Here is a 21960-nt window from a genome sequence, read left to right on the forward strand (position 1 = left end):
ATTGTACCACCCTTATTTTGTTTGTACTGCCGCCACCCTTTTAAATCTGCCTGGAGGGGCTGGTGACATGCTATCCCCCCTTTTTAGATCTGGGGTCCGGGATGGGTATGTTCGTTTGTACAGCGTTAGTATCGGATTGTATCGACCTTATTTTTTTTGTACCATCCCCACCTGTCTTGATTGGCCTGGGGGGCCAGTGACATGCTACCCCTCTACTCTGCACTTTGCCATCTGACGTCGAAAATAGGCTATTTCCCTTGTACTGCGTTAGTACTGGATTGTATCACCCCTCATTCGTTTGTACTGCCCCCACCCTTTTAAATCTGCCTGGAGCTGCCTGGAGGGGCTGGTGACATGCTATCCCTCCCTTTTTCTATCTCGGGGTCCGGTATGGATATGTTTGTTTGTACTGCGTTAGTATCGGATTGTACCGCCCTTATTTGGTTTGTACTGCCACCACCCTTTTAAATCTGTCTGCCACCCCTTCTCAGGGGTGAAAATTATTTTATTAAAAATAACCCCATAATTCGATAGAGGGGCAAATTATAAGCAAAATTTGTTATATAGAGTTATTCAATTAAATCAAAACTTTTTGAGTTTTTAAAGATCAAAGATTTTAATTTTTTCGTGAAAAAATGCATGTTTTTAACCGATTTTTTATAAATAACTCAAAAATTGTAAGTTTTTACAAAAAAGACAATCCTACTAAAATTGAAGCTAGTAAAAAATGAAATAAAGTACTAAAAACACTTTCTATTTTTAACTAAAAGGGAGTTATAGGTAATTGAATATAAATTTTTTCGACGAGTATAGACCAGGCACATCTGTAAAAATATTAGTACATTTGGACGTTGAGAGGTGACTCAAATTTTTTTGCAGAAATTGCTTGAAAATAAATCAAATAATAATATTTCAATTATCCTCCCTCTGAAAAAGGTCCGGAACATTGTTTAAATAATCAAAATGTCAAAAAATTAAGGAAAAATTCGATTTTTTTCTTGGTTTTTTGATTATAACTTTAAAAGTATTCATTTCCGAGAAAGGTTGTACTGACATAAAAGTTGCGTAATTAAATTTCCTACAATATAGAATTGGTTAAAAATTTAAAAAATAGTCACCCTTGTTGCAAAATAGCAATAATTGTGAAAGAACCATACAAAAACAAGTATTCGCATTTTACGTCTTTCAACCATTTATGCTACACTTAGGACCTTCATATTTCACCCTGAAAAACTTTATGATACAGTAAAACAATACTTTAAATTTCATTAACATCGGTTCAACAGATTTTGCAAAATAAATTTTGCAATCCAGCTTTCGTAAAAAAAATTCATTTTTTCAAAATGTTACAGGACTGAAAATAAAGCAGATAGCAAGTTGAAAATTTTTTTGCGTATAGAAGTGTACTGTATCTTTCATTTGCAATTTTGCAAAATTAAAATCGATTAACACCACGGCGTCAGGAATTTTTTTAAATAAACATTAATTATTGGTGCTACGCGCAGGACAGCGGAGAGTTTGCTCTGATTGGGCATTCCAATGACCTTTGACAATGATTGATACATTTTAATTTTTATTACATTTCGATATAAATAAATAAATTTGTTTATTGCAAAATAAAAACACATACTCTATCTTTTAAAATAACACTTTTATTAGCAAAAACTTTCTTTGTTCATATATTTTAACTTAAATAATAAAAGTTTATTATTTTTAAACATATGCAATTGTTTAAACAATATTTCACAAACAATAATAAAATTAGTTTGATTTTTGTGGAATTAAAATATTAAAATACATCAAAATATAGAGTAAGATAATAATATATTAGATAATGATTGGAAGAAATTTTGGTGGAAATCAACTTGTGTGAATCGAACACCGCTGTCCTGCGCGTAGCACCAAAAATTATTGTTTATTTCAAAAATTTTCTGACGCCGTGGTAATTAATCGATTTTAATTTTGAAAATTGCAAATGAAAGGTACAGTACACTTCTAAAAGCAAAAAAAAATTCAACTTGGTATCTGCTTTATTTTCAGTCCTGTAACATTTTGAAAAAATGAATTTTGGATTGCAAAATTTATTAAACCGATCTTAATGAAATTTGCAGTATTATTTTACTGTATCATGAAGTTTTTCTGGGTGAAATATGAAGCTCCTAAGTGTAGAATAAATGGTTGAAAAACGTAAAATGCGAATACTTGTTTTTGTATGGTTTTTTCGCAATTATTGCTATTTTGCAACTAGGGCAACTATTTTTTAAATTTTTAACCAATTCTATGTTGTAGGAAATTTAATTACGCAACTTTTATGTCAGTACAACTTTTTTCGGAAATGAATACTTTTAAAGTTATAATCAAAAAACGAAGAAAAAAATCGAATTTTTCCTTCAATTTTTGACATTTTGATTATTTAAACAATGTTCCGGACCATTTTGAGTGGGAGGATAACTCAAATATTATTATTTGATTTATTTTCAAGCAATTTCTGCAAAAAAATTTGAGTCACCTCTCAACGTCCATCTCAAAACAGATGCGCCCTTAGTCCTGTCGCCAGTGGGGGTACAACGACCTCCTGTATTCAGATGGACTTACCCAAGTTTTTTTTATGTATTTTGACCTGTAGAACACGAATTTTTTGGGTAACAGTTGATCCGGATGTCGAGAAGATTGTTATAAACCAAGAAGTTGAGGAATCACATAACAGCGATTTCTGGCAAAACAAAACATTTTTTTGTATTTTTTGGGCCATTCTAACCAAAAAAGGTTCCTACAAATTTTTTCGTAGGATGCATAGTTTTCGAGATAAACGCGGTTAAACTTTCAAAAAATCGAAAAATTGCAATTTTTGAACCCGAATAACTTTTGATTAAAAAATAAAATAGCAATTCTGCTTACTGCATTTGAAAGTTCAAGTCAAATTATATCGGTTTTAATTATTTGTATTGCTAAAAATGTATTATTTTATTGTTAAAAAAAGCTATAAACACCTAGTGCTTGAGTGATGTTTTTAATGATTTCTCATTTAAAATCGAACGAGTAGGTAGAAGAGGTAAAAGTGCAAGTGAGGCTATTTCTACGTAGCATGCTTTAAAACGCATGTATTAGGCACGGGAAACACTATGTGTTTATAGCTTTTTTAACAATCAAAAAATAAATTTTTAGCAATGCAAATATTCAAAACAGATATAATTTGACTCAAACTTTTAAAGGCGGTATAGTAAGCAGAATTGCTATTTTATTTCTTATTCAAAGGTTATTCGTGTTCAAAAATTGCAATTTTTCGATTTTTTGAAAGTTCAACCACGTTTATCTCGAAAACTATGCATCCTACGAAAAAACTTGTAGGAACATTTTTTGGTTAGAATGACCCAAAAAATACAAAAAAATGTTTTGTTTTGCGAGAAATCGCTGTTATGTAATTCCTCAACTTCTTTATTTATAACAATCTTATCGACATCCGGATCAACTGTTACCCAAAAAATTCGTGTTCTACGGGCCAAAATACATAAAAAAAACTTGGGTAAGTCCATCTGAATTAAGAAGGCCGTTGTACCCCCCCTGGCGACAGGACTACCTGGACTAGTAGTCAAATCTAAGTATTCAATCTTAAATAACCGGAAAATGGTACATTTATAACATAAACTTATTAAACATTTGTCAAAGTACTTAGAAATATATATCAAATGAGCCCCCGAATAAGTCGATGGCATTAAAATATATACTCCAAAAATGTTTCAAAATTTATCTTTAAAAAAATCTTTTCCAAAAAATGTAATTGTCTTTTTTTAACAGCTCCGTTAATTTTTACGATATCAGGTTTGCTGATTACCATTACCATTTAAAAGTTAGTTCTAAGGGCTATTAAACACCGTTAAATTTAATCCTTTAAACCCCTTACCTTTTTAAAAATAAAAGGTTAAATGGCCCCGGTTACATGGATCTCGCAGAAAAATTTATATTGCTTTAAACGTTTCTATCTCGGTTATCTTTACCGTACAGAAATAGTAAAAAAGGTAAAATATTTGATACAGAAAAACTAAAATTCGGTTATATATCATTTTTTACGTATATTGAGTACTTTTGGAGTTATATAAAAAAAGAAAATAAAAATTACGATATTTTTAAAAATTCTGATTTTTTTTAAATAATATTTTATTTTAAAAATATGCGCTCTGAACCAGCCAAAATTGTGAAAATCACTACTTATGCTTATATAAAGAAATTTTTGTAAGGATTCCTATAAATTTTAATTTTTGTGGAAATGGCGTGTGTTTTATTTTTCAATTTTTCCTAAAAAATACAAAAGGGTTCTCTTATTTTCATCATAACTTGCATAAATTTGATGCAATTAACTTCTTTTGGAGCTCCTTTGATAGGTATTCTGAAGTACTCTGACAAGTGTTTTGTAGGTATATTTTATAAAGTTCACCGTTTTCCCGTTATTTCAGCTTGAATCCTTAGATTTGAGTACATACATTTAATTAACAGTAACTCACTTTAAATTAACATTAGTTTAGTTCTTTAAGTGAGGAGTATATTAAATTTTTTATTGTCTTCAATATTGGTAATAATTACTTTTTTGTAAAGGCCTACAGTTTTGGAGGTATACGTGAAAAACAGCTCTAAAACATGCATTCTTTTTACGAAAAAGTAAAATCTTTGATCTTTAACAACTCAAAAAATATTGATTTATATTAATAACTTTAAATACCAAATATTATTTAAAATTTGTTCCTCTATCGATTTATGTTATTATTTTTAATAAAATAGTTTTCACCTACGTAAAGGGGTGGGTGGCATCTATACCACCAGGGTAAAAACGCAAGTTGACATCATATCACCTTTGTTCCTTCAGGTATCCTCTAACTACCCACCAATTTTCATGAAAATCGATGGAGGTTCAACGAAATCGGTGGTGAAAACCTTCAGTGACTGCACTATTTATTGTAGTCAACAATGAACAATACAAAACTTTCTAGAATTCTAGAAAACAAATTACCATAACATAGCAGCGGCAATTATTGTTATCTGGTGTCTGGCAATAGATGGTATGAAAGATATTTATTGTGGGAATTTGCCATTTAATTTTCCAAATACTTTTAATAATTTTCGATTCCAAGGAATTCTCCCGTATTTATGTTTCAGTTATTCAGTTATTTTCAATCGTAATTATCTCTTTCTTAAAAAAAGTATCAGTATGACCAGGCGACGTCTCAAGGGGGAGGGAAATTGACTCCATGCCCCCTTCTTGAATCCGCGCCTGTTACAAAGTGGTTTTTACCCCCAATGGGAAGACAGAGAGGTTGAAATTATACAACGAAGGGTTCATTTCGGGATGAGCCGCATGAGATCTTTGAGTTTCATATCGATAGCGTGTGAAACTGTAAAATTTATTAAGGAGATGGATAAATTTCTCCCTAGTAGGAAGAGGAATGTCGCTTCTCTGATTTCTGATCGAAAATGGTGTCTGACGAATTTACCAAAGTTTACATCCGCGGTGTTACTATGTGCATGGTTTGGCTGATTTTGTGTCCTTACTCCTAGCACTAATCCTCCCCTGTTTTAAATGTAGAAGGGTACGGGTAGTACAAACAAGATAACGGCGGTAGAATCGGATACTAACGCAGTACAAACGAACATACCCATCCCGGACTCCCAGATTCAAAAAGGGGGGATATAATGTCACCAGCCCCTCCAAGCAGATTTAAAAGGGTGGGGGCAGTACAAACGAATGAAGGGTGATAAAATCCAGTACTAACGCAGTACAAACGAAATAGCCTATTTATGGTAAAAAGTGCAGAGTAGAGGGGTAGCATGTCACTGCCCCCCCCCAGGCAAATCTAGACGGGTGGGGGCGGTACAAACAAAATAAGGGCGATACAATCAGATACTAACGCTGTACAAACGAACATACCCATCCCGGGCCTCCAAATCTAAAAAGGAGGGGATAGCATGTCACCAGCCCCTCCAGGCAGATTTAAAAGGGTGGGAGCAGTACAAACGAATGAAGGGTGATACAATCTACTAACGCAGTACAAACGAAATAGCCTATTTTCTACGTCAGATGGCAAAAAGTGCAGAGTAGAGGGGTAGCATGTCACTGGCCCCCCAGACCAATCTAGACGGGTGTGGGCGGTACAAACAAAATAAGGGTGGTACAATCCGATACTAACACAGTACAAACAAACATGCCCATCCCGGACCCCCAGATCGAAAAATGGGGGGATATCATGTCACCAGCCCCTCCAGGCAGATTTAAAAGGGTGGGTGCAGTACAAACGAATGAAGGGTGATAAAATCCAGTATTAACGCAGTACAAACGAAATAGCCTATTTATGGTAAAAAGTGCAGAGTAGAGGGGTAGCATGTCACTGCCCCCCCCCATACAAATCTAGACGGGTGGGGGCGGTACAAAGAAAATAAGGGCGATACAATCAGATACTAACGCTGTACAAACGAACATACCCATCCCGGGCCTCCAAATCTAAAAAGGAGGGGATAGCATGTCACCAGCCCCTCCAGGCAGATTTAAAAGGGTGGGGGCAGTACAAACGAATGAAGGGTGATACAATCTACTAACGCAGTACAAACGAAATAGCCTATTTTCTACGTCATATGGCAAAAAGTGCAGAGTAGAGGGGTAGCATGTCACTGGCCCCCCAGACCAATCTAGACGGGTGTGGGCGGTACAAACAAAATAAGGGTGGTACAATCCGATACTAACACAGTACAAACAAACATTCCCATCCCGGACCCCCAGATCGAAAAATGGGGGGATATCATGTCACCAGTCCCTCCAGGCAGATTTAAAAGGGTGGGTGCAGTACAAACGAATGAAGGGTGATACAATCCAGTACTAACGCAGTACAAACGAAATAGCCTATTTTCTACGTATACATATAAGTAGTGGGGTTCCTACGGTCTCCTCCGCATCCCACATTTCGCCCGCCATCGTTGTCTATCCACCCATTCGTTTTCGTCAATAGCTCTATCTGCCATATACTGTTCTATGCCTTTCTTCCATGTTTCTGTAGGCATTCCTCTTCTTCTTCTATTTATGGGTGTGTAATTTAATGCTCTTTTTGGCCATCTTTCCTCTGACATCCTCATAACATGGCCATACCATAGCAATTTCTTTGTTTCTATATGGTCAACCGTGGAATATAAACTATTTGTCCGTCGTCTTATTTCCTCATTTGGTACATGTTCTAATCTAGATACTCTGCATGCTCTACGTAAGTAATCCATTTCCGCTACTTCTATATTTTTCCTTTCCTTTCCTGTGAGTTGCCAACACTCTGCTCCATAAGTTATAATAGGTTCTACAATTGTTCTGTAGATTGTTAACTTTGTGTTCAGCTTCACCTTGTTAGACCATAGTAGACCATTTAAAATACGAGTTGCTTTCCTTCCTTGCTGTATCCTATGCTGTACGTCTCTTTTTGTAGTTCCTTCTTCTGATATTATGCTTCCTAAATATTCTATTAATAATCTATTTTCTACGTAAGATGGCAAAAAGTGCAGAGTAGAGGGGTAGCATGTCACTTCCCCCCTTCCAGACCAATCTAGACGGGTGTGGGCGGTACAAACAAAATAAGGGTGGTATAATCCGATACTAACACAGTACAAACGAATAGGCCCATCCCGGACCCCCAGATCGAAAAAGGGGGGATATCATGTCACCAGCCCCTCCAGGCAGATTTAAAAGGGTGGGGGCAGTACAAATGAATGAAGGGTGATACAATCCAGTATTAACGCAATACAAACGAATGAGCTTTTTTTCGATCCTCAAATCGAAAAAGGGGGGGCTGGTGACATGGACCTCATTCGCAAGTAACTCTTGATTAAGCTCGTTAGATTTCGATACTGTTTATTTTGGTGCATATGTGTTCTACAATATGAATAGAGAAAAATGCAGTAAAAATAATAGTGGAAGATCAGGATTAAATGGGAGAGGAAACATAACGATAAACTGTCAATAAACAGAGTAAACACCGACCGATAAAATAATATGTAAAGTTTAACCTTTTAATTCCTGTATTTCTTGTTCGAGCCGGTTGATTCCTGATTGTCCGTAGTACATCTCATTATAAGGAGGAACATTATAAGGAGGAACATTATAAGGAGGAACATCCATACCATTATAATTGACTGGCGGGAGATAGTAATCTGGTTGCTGAGGAATATATCTATCTGGACCTGTGGAAAATGATAAAATAAATAGTTAAATTTAATTGGTTATTTTTATATTCTTATGTATATTTTATGCCATGTTATGAGGAATGAACAGAGATAACTCATTCTTCAAAGCAAGGTATTTGGAAAGAGATGGCCAGGGAAAAGAAGAATATGTCGACTTCAAAAGCTAAGAAAGTGGTTTAATACATCTACAACCTGACTATTCCGAAGAGCAGCAAAGTTAGGATAGCCATGCTGATTGCCAACATCCTTAACGGATAGACACCGTAAGGAGGAGAAGAATAAAATGTATATTTATTTGAACTTAGCAGCACAGACGGAGGATTAAGATACGATCGTGAAACACGGCGATACGGTGTACCTAATTTTCCGTGGAGGGTAAGATTCCTTTTACCCTCTACTTTATTCTTGGACTTGAGCCCAGGGCTGCTTTTACTTTTGACTGTAAAAAGTAGATTCTATAGCACATTACGTATATCTTATAATGCTCTAGTTTTGATGTCTGTTTGTCGATGCAGACATATCCACCTCGATACTGTACACACTTGCAAATAAAATTTGGAGAACCGAAGAGCTACCCAGAGAATGGACACAAGGCTTAATTGTAGGAGACCTGACATAGACATAGCGAGGAAAGCTCTAGAATACACCCCACATGGAAAGAGAAGATCAGGTAGACCCGTCTAAACGTGGAAAAGAAGTGCCGAGAAAGAAATTAATGCTATTGGGAACACCTGGGCAGAAATAAAGATCAGTGCAAAGAATAGGACAGAATGGAGGCAAACAGTTGATGCCCTATGCTTCGCATGGAGTGAAGAGGAATAAGTAAGTAATGTAATTAGTATACGTGTTCTGATACCTCCTAAAATATGCTATTGGGTTTTTTACTCATAAATCGGTTAGTTTTTAAGCCTGTGGAATGCCTTTTTATACTATTCTCACTTTTGTATTAATTATATTGGCCAAGTAGTTAAATTTGCTATACCAAATTAGTTTACATTGTTAATTATACAGGGTGTTTCATTGGGAAAGTAACATACGTTAACTGTAGAAAGAGGACACTTAGGCAGTCTCAAAAATACCATACTTAATGGGTCTTAGTACTTCATTAATAACATGTGTGGTGTTTTATCTATTTTGCCATTTTCTTATTTGGTTCATAACTTTTTAACCACACTGTATATTTATTTTATATTTGGCAGCCAATTATCCTTTACGGTGTACAATAAACTAATTTATTTACAATTGTAAAACATCCAGGTCCGGATTAAAAAATATTGGATAAATTTTCCAATCCAAAAACAACACCCTGTACATTAAATTTTTTTAAAATGGATTTTTCAGTTGAAAAGAGGATGAAAAACTAAATTTAGTGGTATACTTTGATTTTTAAGCAAAATGATTTTTCTGGTCAAATTTTGAATTTGAATTCTGAAATTATGTGAATTGCTCTATGTAGAGCTATGTGAGAGCTCTAAGTAGAAAAAAAAATTAAATTCAACTTACAACTTGCTAACCGCACTGTATATTTATTTTATATTTAACACGCGAATATTCTTTTAGGTGTCCAATCAATTTATTTATTTACAATTATATAAAATCCAGGTCCGGATTAAAAAATATTGTAAATATGTTCCGACCCAAAAAACACGCTGTATATTAAATTTTTTAAAATGGATTTTCCATTTGAAAAGAGGATGAGAAACTAAATTTAGTGGTATACTTTGAATTATGCCAATTGCGAGAGCTCTAAGTAGAAATTGGTGAAATGTTAACATTTTAGTGTTTTTTTATTATGTGTGACAAACAGTTTATGGCGAATATTCATCTTTAAATAATGAATAAATAATAAAGGGTCAATAAAGAATACATCACTTTAATCAACAAAGTATCTAAAAATTATAACAAAACAGCGAAAATTTGCAGCATAATAACCGTTCAAAACTAAAGTAGGTATTTATTCAAAATTACCACAATCAAAAATTACTGTTATTTGTGCAAATGTTAATATTTTACGAATTTAGATTAAAGAATATTTTACACATATTTTAATTAGATATTTTAATTTATTTTACTTTGAGCTTTGCAATTCACATAATTTCAGAATTCAAATTAAAAATTTTACCAGAAAAATCATTTTATCTACTCTATGTCATATTATGTGTAAGTTTTTAGTTTGTGAAAACTGTCATTATAGATAGCAGTGCGTGAAGTGTTTAAAGTGTGCGTAAAGTAACAATGTATTTTAAATGGGACTTACTTTTTCGCACTGTTTTTAACACACTTTCATATACTCAAATATTCTTAACTTTCGCGTTGTCATGGTGAAGACATAATGAGCAATAAATTACGACAAAAGTTTTGACAGTTTTGTGGTTTGAAAGAAGTTATAATTTTTAAATGTCAAAGTTCTAAAAACTGTAGAATAGAAATGAATTCCAGTGACGAAGAGTTACAGTTTTCTTTATTTGTTTATGGTAGAGTAGATAAAATATTGTATGAAACTGTGCGTGAAGTACTTTTTGCGAACTTACGCGATGTATAGCACTCGCTCCGATGTCGCTCGTGCTCTAAATATCGCGTGCGTTCGCAAAAAGCATACTTCACGAACTGTTTCATAAATAACTATTTTCTACGGCCGTGCTAAAAGATCCACTTTCACGCACGCATTTCGTTTCCGAAAGTTGCACTTTCCTGCACAGCGTGCGTGAAACTAAATTTTCCCGCACGGCGCGCGGGAAAGTAAAATACCTTGTAATATGGCATTATATTATAATACATGCAATAAACTAATATGTAGATTATTGTATATGTAATTTATTTCAAATTTATCTTATTGTGTTAATGTTTTAATGAAATTAGCGCATTCGATGGAATAAAATTATTTTGACATAATATTTAAAAGTATGATCAGTATACAATTACAATGGTTTTGAATCGTCGTCATGGTAACCAATATCGTCGTCCTGGTAACCCATTACATTGAAAGTTGGGTTGTGACAACCTTGTCAAAGAATTAATTTGTGTATTTTCACTTATAAATAAAAATTGATATAACTCTCTTTTTTGTGGCTTTTTTCCAAACGTACGGCTTTAGAAAAAATCTTGTTCCTAACTCATGCAGAAAGTGCCTTCCCTTCCCGGCACTCGACTGCTTGCCCAAACTCCGCTTTCGCGTCGTTCGGGTCAACGGCAGTAGCGTGTGTGAAAGTATCACTTTCCGCACTAGTTAGAAAAATAACTATTGCCGAAAATTCAAACTAGGTATACCACTAAATTTAGTTTTTCTACGAGCGTGCAAAAATGTCTACTTTCGCGCACGCGTTTTAGTTTAGAAAGTTTTACTTTTCCGCACGCGTGTTACTTTTCCGCACGCGTTTTACTTTTCCGCACGCCGTTTACTTTTCCGCACGCGTGTACATGTTAATATGGCCTTAAAGTAATTATAATACATGCAATAAACTAATATTTAGATATTCTTTGCTAATTTATTTCAAATATATCTTATTGTGCTCATGTTTTAATGAAATTAAAACGAGAATTCGATGAAATAAAATAATTTTGACATAATATTCGAAAGTCAAATCAGTAGACAATAATAGTGGTTTTGAATCGTCGTCATGGAAACCAAGATCGTCGTCATGCTAACCAATTATGCTGAAAGTTTGGTTTTTGACAACCTTGTCAAAGAATTAATTTGTGTATGTATTTTCATATTAATTAAATTAATTGATTAAAATTTGGTCATTTTTTAAAGACTCGTAGAAAAAATATTGTTCCTAACGCTTGCAGAAAGTCTATTTTCCGCACTCGACTGCTTGCCGAACTCCCGCTTCGTGTCGTTCGGCAAACTGCAGTCGTGTGCGGAAAAGTATGACTTTCTGCACTTGTTAGGAAAATAACTATTTTCATCCTCTTTTCAAATGCAAAATCCATTTTAAAAAAACTTAATATACAGGGTGTTTTTTTGGGTCGGAACATTTATACAATATTCTTTAATCCGGACATGGATTTTTATAATTGTAAATAAATTATAGGGATAGGGAAAAAGATGATGCACAGGTAAACAAGGATGAAAATAAAAAGAAGGGGAAAACTAGATTGCAGAAAAAAGGAGAGATAAAAATGGGAACATGGAATGTGAGAAGCATCAACGGAAAAGAGGAAGAACTGGCAGAAGAAATGATAAAACAAAAAATAGAAATACTAGGAATAACGGAAACGAAGATGAAAGAAAAAGGTCTTAAGAAAATACACAAAGGATATTGGTTACTTTGGGTAGGAGCGGATACAAAAGAGAGAGCAAAAGAAGGAGTCGGGATAATAATTGCAACGAATAGACTACATCACGTTATAGAAGAAACATATGTTAACAAGAGAATATTATCGGTGAAAATGAAACTGATGGACGAAGAAATATGGACAATAATAACAGCCTACGGAGTAAATGAAGATGCAAGAAAGGAAGAGAAAGATAAATTTTTCGAGGAGCTCCAAATGCAAATTGATAATGGGGAAGAAAGCATAATTGTAATGGGAGATCTAAACGGTAGAGTCGGAAACAACAACAGCGGAATAGAGGAGTGCATGGGAAAAGAAGGAGAAGAAATACTAAACAGAAATGGTGAAAGAATAATAGAGATATGTATGGAGAACAAACTAGTTATAACAAATACAAAATTTAAACATAAAGAAGTACACAAATACACGAGAGTACAAGACAGCAGAAACGAAAAATCAATCTTAGATTACTTTTTGGTAAGCAGCAACAAATGGAAAAGAGTACAGGACACGAAAGTGAAAAGAGGCTCAGAGATTGGCAGTGACCACCATCTAGTAATAATGAGAATTAGAACAACAGAAGAAAAAGAAGAAAAGAGAAGAAAGGTAGTAAACGAAAAAATAAAAAGTTACAAATTAAAAGAGGAAAGATATAAGAAGAAATTCCAAGAAAAATTAGATAATAATCTGAAAGGTAGGACAAAAAATACAAATATAGAAGAAAAATGGGGATACCTAAAAACCAGCATAATCAAAGCAGCTGAGGAAACTTGTGAGAAAACAAAAATAGCAAATACTAACATGAGGAGAACGGAATGGTGGACGGAAGAAATACGAGAGAAAATAAAGAACAAAAAAGAAAAATGGAAGAGATACCTAAGTACAAAACACCCGGAAGATTACGAGGCATATAAAGAAAAAAGGAAAGAGGTTAAAATAGCGGTGAAAGCAGGAAAGGAAAGGTCATGGGAGAGATTTGGACAAAAAATGACAAAAAATTATAGGGAAAACCAAAAACTCTTTTACGGCGCATTAAAACAACTCAGACAAAAGAAAGAGCACACGATGCCGAATATAAAAGACAAGAATGGAAACATACTAACAGAAGAAAAACAAATAATGGAAAGATGGAGAGAATATTTCAAAGAGCTAATAACTCATGCAGACACGGACAACATAGGGGAGATACAAGAAAGGAATGAAGAACAACAAGTGGAATCCATAACAAGAGAGGAATTAGAGAAAGCAATAGAAAGAGTAAAATTGGGCAAAGCACCAGGCAAGGATCATATTACCCCTGAAATGATAAAATTCATGGGGACAGAGGGAATGGATAGCATGAAAGAACTAATGAATGATATCATAAATAGAGCAGAATTACCAAAGGACTGGAAGAAAGACATTATACTACCAATACACAAAAAAGGAGACAAGATAAACTGTAATAATTACCGAGGTATCACCATATCAAATATCCCTGGGAAGGTATTCGCAAGAATAATAGAGACAAGAATAAAAGCCCAAATAGAAACAACTATGGAAGACACACAAAGTGGATTCAGGAAGGACAGAAGCACGTAAGACCTAATATTCACATTAAGACAAGTAAGTGAGAAGGTAATCAAGAAGAATAGAGAGATAATCCGAAGAAAGGACGTATGGAAGACACTAAAAGAAGGGGGGGTCGACAGACACATAATATAAGTAATAAAGGATATGTACAAAAATAATACAAATACAATAAGAACCAATAACGAGGAATCCAGAGAATTTACTACAAGTCAAGGCGTCAAACAGGGATGCGTGCTGAGTCCACTGCTATTCTCAGTGGTACTGGATGAAGCGATAAAGAAAGCCAATAGAAGAATGAGAAAACTAACATTAGGATACTGGCAAGTGAAACGGACTCAACTATCGGAGCTACTATTCGCAGACGACATGGTATTGATATCAGAAAACAGAGAAGACCTACAGAACAATCTTGATATCCTAGAAGAAGAACTATCAAACATAAATATGAAAATTAATACAGAGAAAACAAAAACAATGATAATTTCAAATACGAAGAAGACACAAGCAATAGAATTAGACGGGAAACAACTAGAGCAAGTGGAATATTTTAAATACCTAGGAGTAATAATCGAAGCAAATGGTAAACAAGACATGGAAATAAACGAGAGAATGGGACGAACAGGAAGCTTACTTAACGCTATGAAAACAACATTTTTGGGGAAAAAAGAGATACCGGAGAAAGTAAAAACGGCAGTCGTTAAATCAGTAGTTAGACCAACAATCATGTATAGCAGCGAGACATGGACATTGACGGGGAGACAAAAATCCAGAGTCAATGCTATGGAAATGAGGTTCCTGAGGAAAATAGCAAACAGAAAGAGGACAGACAAAATACGAAACGAAACAATTAGACAAAACCTAAAACTGGAACCAATCAATGAAAAAATAGTGGAGGGACAACTTAGATGGTTCGGGCACGTGTGTAGAATGTCGAACGAGAGGCTTACAAAACGAGTGTTTGAAACGAGAGTGCAGGGGAAAAACAAAAGAGGAAGACCAAGAGTTATGTGGGTAGATGAAATCAGGAAAGAAGTCGAGAAGAAGGGATTGACATTGTAAAGTGCAAGAAACCTAACGCAAGATCGGAAAGCATGGAGACTACAATGCCAAACTCAACTCCACCAGCCTTACACCTAAAGGTAGAAAGGCTTAGGACTAACTAAGTAAGTAAGTAAGTAAGTAAGTAAGTAAGTAAGTAAGTAAGTAAGTAAATAAATTAATTGATTGGACACCTAAAATAATATTCGCGTATTAAATATAAAATCAATATACACTGCGGTTGACAAGTTGTAAGCTGTATTTCAATTTTTTTCTACTTAGAGCTCTCGCAATTCACATAATTTCAGAATTCAAATTCAAAATTTGGCCAGAAAAATCATTTTGCCGAAAATTCAAAGCATATACGACTAAATTTAGTTTTTCATCTTCTTTTCAACTGAAAAATCCATTTTAGGAAAATTTAATGTACATAGTGTTGTTTTCGGGTCGGAATATTTTTCCAATATTTTGAATCCGGACCTGGATTTTTTACAATTGTAAAGAAATTAATTTATTGTATACCTTAAATGATATTTGCGTGCCAAATATAAAATACATATGCAGTGTGGTTAAAAAGTTATGAACCAATTAAGAAAATGGCAAAATAGATAAAACACCCAGTATCTTTGTTATTAATGGAATAAGACCCATTAAGTGGTATTTTTGAGACCGTCTAAGTGATCTCGTTCTACAGTTAACGTATGTTGCTTTCCCAATGAAACACCCTGTATACACAACTGTCTTACTCATTTTCAGACAAAAGACAGAGTAAACTACTTCAAAATCCCATTACTTACCTTCTGGTCCATAATTAAATTCTGCAACAGATCTATCATTTTGAAAATATGGACTCCTAATATCCTTGTTTATTGGTGATCTGTCCAGAAACGAAGAAGGTCCATCGCTAGAGAAATTTGGAGGAATGTCATTATCTCCCATGTGTTTCAATTCATTAGGTCGAGATGATAGTGGTGACGAAAATGGCGAATGCTCCGGAGAATCGAAAATTGGTGGGCATGGTTCCGATTTATATCCTTTGTACCATGACGGATATGGATCTTCTTTGATATGGGCCTTCTTTGTATCTGAAAAACATTCTAATTAAGTTGTTTATGAATACATAAATAAATAATTATAGAAGAGATATTGTTCCTAAGCAATTTCTTTGTGGCATTTATTTAATTTACTATTCTAATTGGGAAATAAGTCACAATTGCACAATTTAACTAGAAAAATCCACGTCCTAGAAAAATTCCACTTCGGAGGTTGTTTTCTAAATACAAAATATTAATAAATTAAACAAATTTTGTTGCTTAGTAAAAAAATTCTTCTAATAATTTAAATCAATCTGACTCATTCATATCGACAATTCAAACATAATTATACATTTTTAAGTAGAAGACTTTAAAATGATATTGCCAATATTTATGAGTTGCGTTCCTGAGAAGGCCTTATTGAAAGATAGTTCATTCAATTACTATTAAATACGAATTTAAAAATATTAGATGGCATACAGTACATATTATGCTTGAGAATATGTTTAATCGCTGCAATGCACTTCAACAAACGTTATGCTAGCAGAGTGTAATGAAATCCTTTTAAATTTACGTAGACAATTTTTAGCCCAAAAATACTGCATAAAGCTAAGAAACACTGAGTCAGACCTTTTAACAAAGCTGGAAACAAATATTGGAAAATAAAAAATTCACCCCCACTAACAGATGTATTCATTGAAACCAGGAATTATTAGTCCTGTCGCCAGGGGGGGTACAACGGCCTCGTTAATTCAGATGGACTTACTCAAGTTTTTTTTATGTATTTTGACCCGTAGAACACGAATTTTTTGGGTAACAGTTGATCCGGATGTCGATAAGATTGTTATAGACCAAGAACTTGAGGAATCAAATAACAGCGATTTTTGGCAAAACAAAACAATATTTTGTATTTTTTGGGCCATTTTAAGTAAAAAATATTTCTACAAGTTTTTTCGTAGGATGCACAGTTTTCGAGATAAACGCGGTTGAACTTTAAAAAAATCGAAAAATTGCAATTTTTGAACCCGAATAACTTTTGATTAAAAAATAAAATAGCAAGTCTGCTTACCGCATTTGAAAGTTTAAGTCAAATTATATCGGTTTTGATTATTTGCATTGGTAAAAATTTATTTTTTTATTGTTTAACAAAGCTATAAACACGTAGGGTTTCCCGTGCTTTTACATGCGTTTTAACGCATGTAACGTAGAAATAGTCTTGATTGCACTAGTACCTATTCTACCTACTCGTTCGATTTTAAATGAGAAATCATAGAAACATCACTCACGCACTAGTTGTTTGTAGCTTTGTTTAGCAATAACACAATAAATTTTTAGCAATGCAAATAATCAAAACCGACATAATTTGACTTGAACTTTCAAAGGCGCTAAGCAGAATTGCTATTTTATTTTTTAATCAAAAGTTATTCGGGTTTAAAAATTGCAGTTTTTCGATTTTTTGAAAGTTCAACCGCGTTTATCTCGAAAACTGTGCATCCTACTAAAAAACTTGTAGAAATATTTTTTGCTTAAAATGACCCAAAAAATACAAAATATTGTTTTGTTTTGCCAAAAATCGCTGTTATTTGATTCCTCAAGTTCTTGGTCTATAACAATCTTATCGACATCCGGATCAACTGTTACCCAAAAAATTCGTGTTCTACGGGTCAAAATACATAAAAAAAATTTGGGTAAGTCCATCTGAATTAACGAGGCCGTTGTACCCCCCCTGGCGACAGGACTATATACAGAATTACACAATAGTAAATTATTACCAATTTATAAATTTCCGTATAACAATTTGATAAAAAAACCAAAAATTATAATTCCTAAATATGCAGAATCAAACTAGAATAAACCAAAATAACAACTTGAAAATTGGTACATGGAATTTAACATCCCTTAGAGGAAAGGAATGTGAATTAATGCAAGAAATAGAAGAATTTAAAATGAAAATAATAGGTATTAGCGAAACAAAGAAATGTGGAAGAGGAAAAGAAAAAATATCAGAAAATTACACGATATATTACTCCGGTGTAGACAAAGAACTTTGAGCGAAAGAAGGAGTAGGCATATTAGTCACAGAGACAATAGGAAAAAGAATATCAGATTTCAAACCTATATCCTCGAGAATCATGTATATAAAAATAGAAATGGAAGAGGAATGATATAGTGCAAATATATGCACCAACAGAAGGAACGGAAGAAGAAAAAATATAAGATTTCTAAAATGAACTACAGAATACTCTAGATGAGATAAGAGAAAAATGTGAAAGAATAGTGTTAATGGGAGATTGAAATGCAAGGATAGGAAAATATGAAAACAAAGGACTTGGGTTCATGGGAAGACATGGTGAAGAGATCCTAAACAGAAATGGAATTAAAATGATCAGATTCTATCAGACAAATGACCTATTAATAGGAAACTCGTTTAAACAGCAATTACTACAAGATAAATATACATTTGTACCAGAAGGCAGAGATGCAAAAAGCATAATAGATTACGTAGTCTACACGCAAGAAATGAAACAAAATATAAAACAAGTATGGACAGAACAGAGAGCAGAGATCGGAACTGATCACAGACTGGTAATGGCAGAGATGACATGGCGAAAACCAGTACAACAAGAACAGATAGAATACAGCAGAATAGCAATAAAAAAGATAAAAGATTAACAAAAGAAAAGGAGATATCCAGAAGAAACTGATAAGGAGTTCAAAATGGAGGAGAAAAAGAAAATAGAAATGGATATGGAGGAAAAATGGGAAAAATTTAAAGAAGTGATAATAAATAAGGCAGAAGAGATATGCGGCAATCTAACAGTCGGAAAATTAAAGAAAAAACGTAATGGTGGAATGCAGATATACAGGAAGAAGTGAAGAAAAAGAAAAAGGCATAGAAAAAATACAATAGCACAAGAGAGGATCAAGATAAAAAACAATACCAAAAACACAGAAACATAGTGAAAGAACAAATAAGAAAGGGAAAAAAAGAGAGTTGGAAGAAGTTCGGTGAATCACTAAACCAAAATTACAGAGACAACAACAGATGCTTTGAAATAAAGTAAGGAGTCTAAGAGGAAAGAAAAGATAAGAACTCAGAGGAGTAAAAGACACACACAACAAACTAAAGACAAATACAACAGAGATACTAGATGTGTGGAGAGAATATTATGAAGAGAAATATATGGGCGAAGTGAAGTGAAGAAATAGAGACAGAGCGAACCATATAACAGACAGCAGCGGACGAAAACCAAATGGAAGAAATAAGTACAGAAGAATTGGAAGAAGCGATGAGTAAAATCAAAATAGAAAAAGCGAGCGGAGCAGATAAAATTGATCCCGAAATGATAAAATGGTTAGGGAAAAAAGGAAAGAAGTGGTTGCTGGAAATAATGATGGAAGCAGGCAGAAAAACAAAATGCCGAGAGAGTGGAAAGAAAACTTACTGATCCCAATTCACAAGAAAGGAGAAGAATCCAACTGTGGAAACTATAGAGATATATGCCCCTCAGCAGTAGTATTCAAGCTCTATACGAGAATAATAGAAAGAAGATTAAGATCAGAGGTAGAAGAAAAACTTGAAGATGAACAAACAGCATTCAGAGCCAAAAGACAAACAGTTGACAACATAAGCATACTACGAAATTTAATAGAAAAAAATAATGATCGGGGAACTAACATATATATATAACCTTCATAGACCTTAAAGCAGCGTTCGACTCAGTTGACCGGAAAGTATTGTGGAATACTATGGAGGAGCTGGGAATACCGAGAAAACTATTAGAGATAATTAAAAGTACGTACAGTAGAGTGGTGGGAAAAGTAAAAATGGGAGGTAGCAGATCACTAGAATTTAGGATGAACAATGGAATAAAACAGGGAGATAGCCTAAGCCCACTCCTCTTCGTCATAAGTATGGATCAATTATTTAAAAATGTAAAAATAAGGACAAATCAGTAAAAAACAATAATAGGCTACACACACCTAACACCAGTTATGATAGAAGGATTGCTGTATGTGGACGACGTCGTTCTCATAGCAGACAACCCGAGAAAGATGCAACGACTAATTGATGTATGGACTGAGGAAATAGAGAAAATGAAATTAGAAATAAACATCAGCAAATGCAAGACGATGAAAATAGGTCAGCAGGAACAGAAGATTGGAGGCGAAACACGAGTGTTCTGTAGAGGACAAGAATTGGAGAGGGTGACGGCCTACGAGTACCTGGGCACGATAATATCAAATGACGGAAAGCTAGATCTAGAAATTGCAAATAGGACAAAGAAAGCTACGAAAATATATTATGCGATTAATAATACGATACTGGGAAAAAGGGAAATCAGTCAGGAAACAAAAATACATGTATATAATACAATCACAGTACCAACTCTTCTATATGCAAGCAAGCCAGGAACCAATAGAGAAAAAAATTGAAAAAAGAAAACTGAATTGGTTTGGACATATAACTAGGATGAACATACTAGGATAGAACAGACTAGTAAAGAATGTGACAGATGCCAAAAGACAGGGGAAAAGAAGAAGGGACAGACCTAGAAAGGGGTGGATGGAGCAAATCGAGGAAATCGGGACAAAGAGAGGGTAAAGCAGTGCAACAGATGAAGGAAATTGCAGGAGACCAGAAGGCGTGGAAGAAATGGGTGAAAGATGGATAGGTGATACCAAAGTCCGACGCTCTTATAGGGCATAAGGACAACGAGAAGAAGAAGAAGAAGAAGAAGGAGAGAAGAAATATACAGAATCAAATCAATTAAATAATATTTTAGTAAAATATATATTGAGCGCTTTGTGGATTACACAGTAATTTACACAGACGGTTCTAAAAATCAAACAAGAGTATAGTCCCTCCAATATACTTACCGTTGCACGTCATCCGCGTCATAGCCCGTGACATCACATGATACCAACACGAAATATTTAGGCGGTAGGTCTGTTTCTTTTTAGAATAATCTAGCCGAGTACACGGGAATTATAGCTACTAAACATATTTTATTATATGCGCGTAAAATAATATTGGAAGATTTCTATTAATGTACATTTAAAGAAACATACCGTACATTAAACAAACGTACATTAATAATACCTGGAAAAATTACATACGAAATTTATTTTTTGATGAGAGGGAGAACCAGTCCCCAATACCTACGGAAACAGGACCACATATACTAGTGGCAGAAATAAAAGCAGCCATAATAGCACTAAAAGAAAGTAGAGCTCCAGGACCAGACGGAGTACAATGTGAATTTCTTAAACTTCTTGATGATAAATCTTTTCGAATATTATGTAAAATCTTCAATAATATCTATGACACAGACAATATCCCAAAAGATTGGCTAGTTTCATAATTTATTACCTTACCAAAGAAACAGGGAGCAAAAAAGTGCGGAGAATACAGGCTAATAAGTCTAATGAGCCATACATTAAAACTTTTTCTTAAAATTATACATCGTAGAATATACAAGCTATGCGAAGAGAGAATACAAGACACACAGTTTGGATTCATGAAAGGCGTAGGTACAAGAGATGCACTGTTACTCTACAGGTTATATTTCAAAGATGCAGAGATATGACTTGCGATATTTACACCTGCTTTGTGGACTACCAAAAAGCATTTGATACAGTTTAACACCGAAAAATGATGGATGTTCTAACAAAAGCCCAAATGGATGATAACGTCCGACGAATAATACAAAATTTATACTGGAAACAATCAGCCACAATAAGAACGAATCTTGGAGATGAACCAACGGAAGCGATCCAGATTCTACGAGGTGTTAGACAAGGTTGTATACTTTCACCTATATTATTTAAT

General features: G+C 34.1%; 1 protein-coding gene across 3 annotated transcripts in view; it reads right to left on the bottom strand.

The window, feature by feature from the left end:
• Positions 1-21960, bottom strand: part of LOC114327431 (uncharacterized) — a 66178-nt gene that overhangs the window by 21287 nt on the left and 22931 nt on the right. For all 3 annotated transcript variants that reach the window (XM_050646851.1, XM_050646852.1, XM_050646853.1), the window contains exons 3-4: positions 15891-16178; positions 8029-8202 (exon numbers count right to left, since the gene is read on the bottom strand). In XM_050646851.1, coding sequence (XP_050502808.1) covers positions 8029-8202; positions 15891-16178 — 462 coding nt within the window. The remainder of the gene's footprint in view (positions 1-8028; positions 8203-15890; positions 16179-21960) is intronic.

This window comes from Diabrotica virgifera, chromosome 3 (genome assembly GCF_917563875.1).
Source record: "Diabrotica virgifera virgifera chromosome 3, PGI_DIABVI_V3a".
NCBI lineage: Eukaryota > Metazoa > Arthropoda > Insecta > Coleoptera > Chrysomelidae > Diabrotica > Diabrotica virgifera.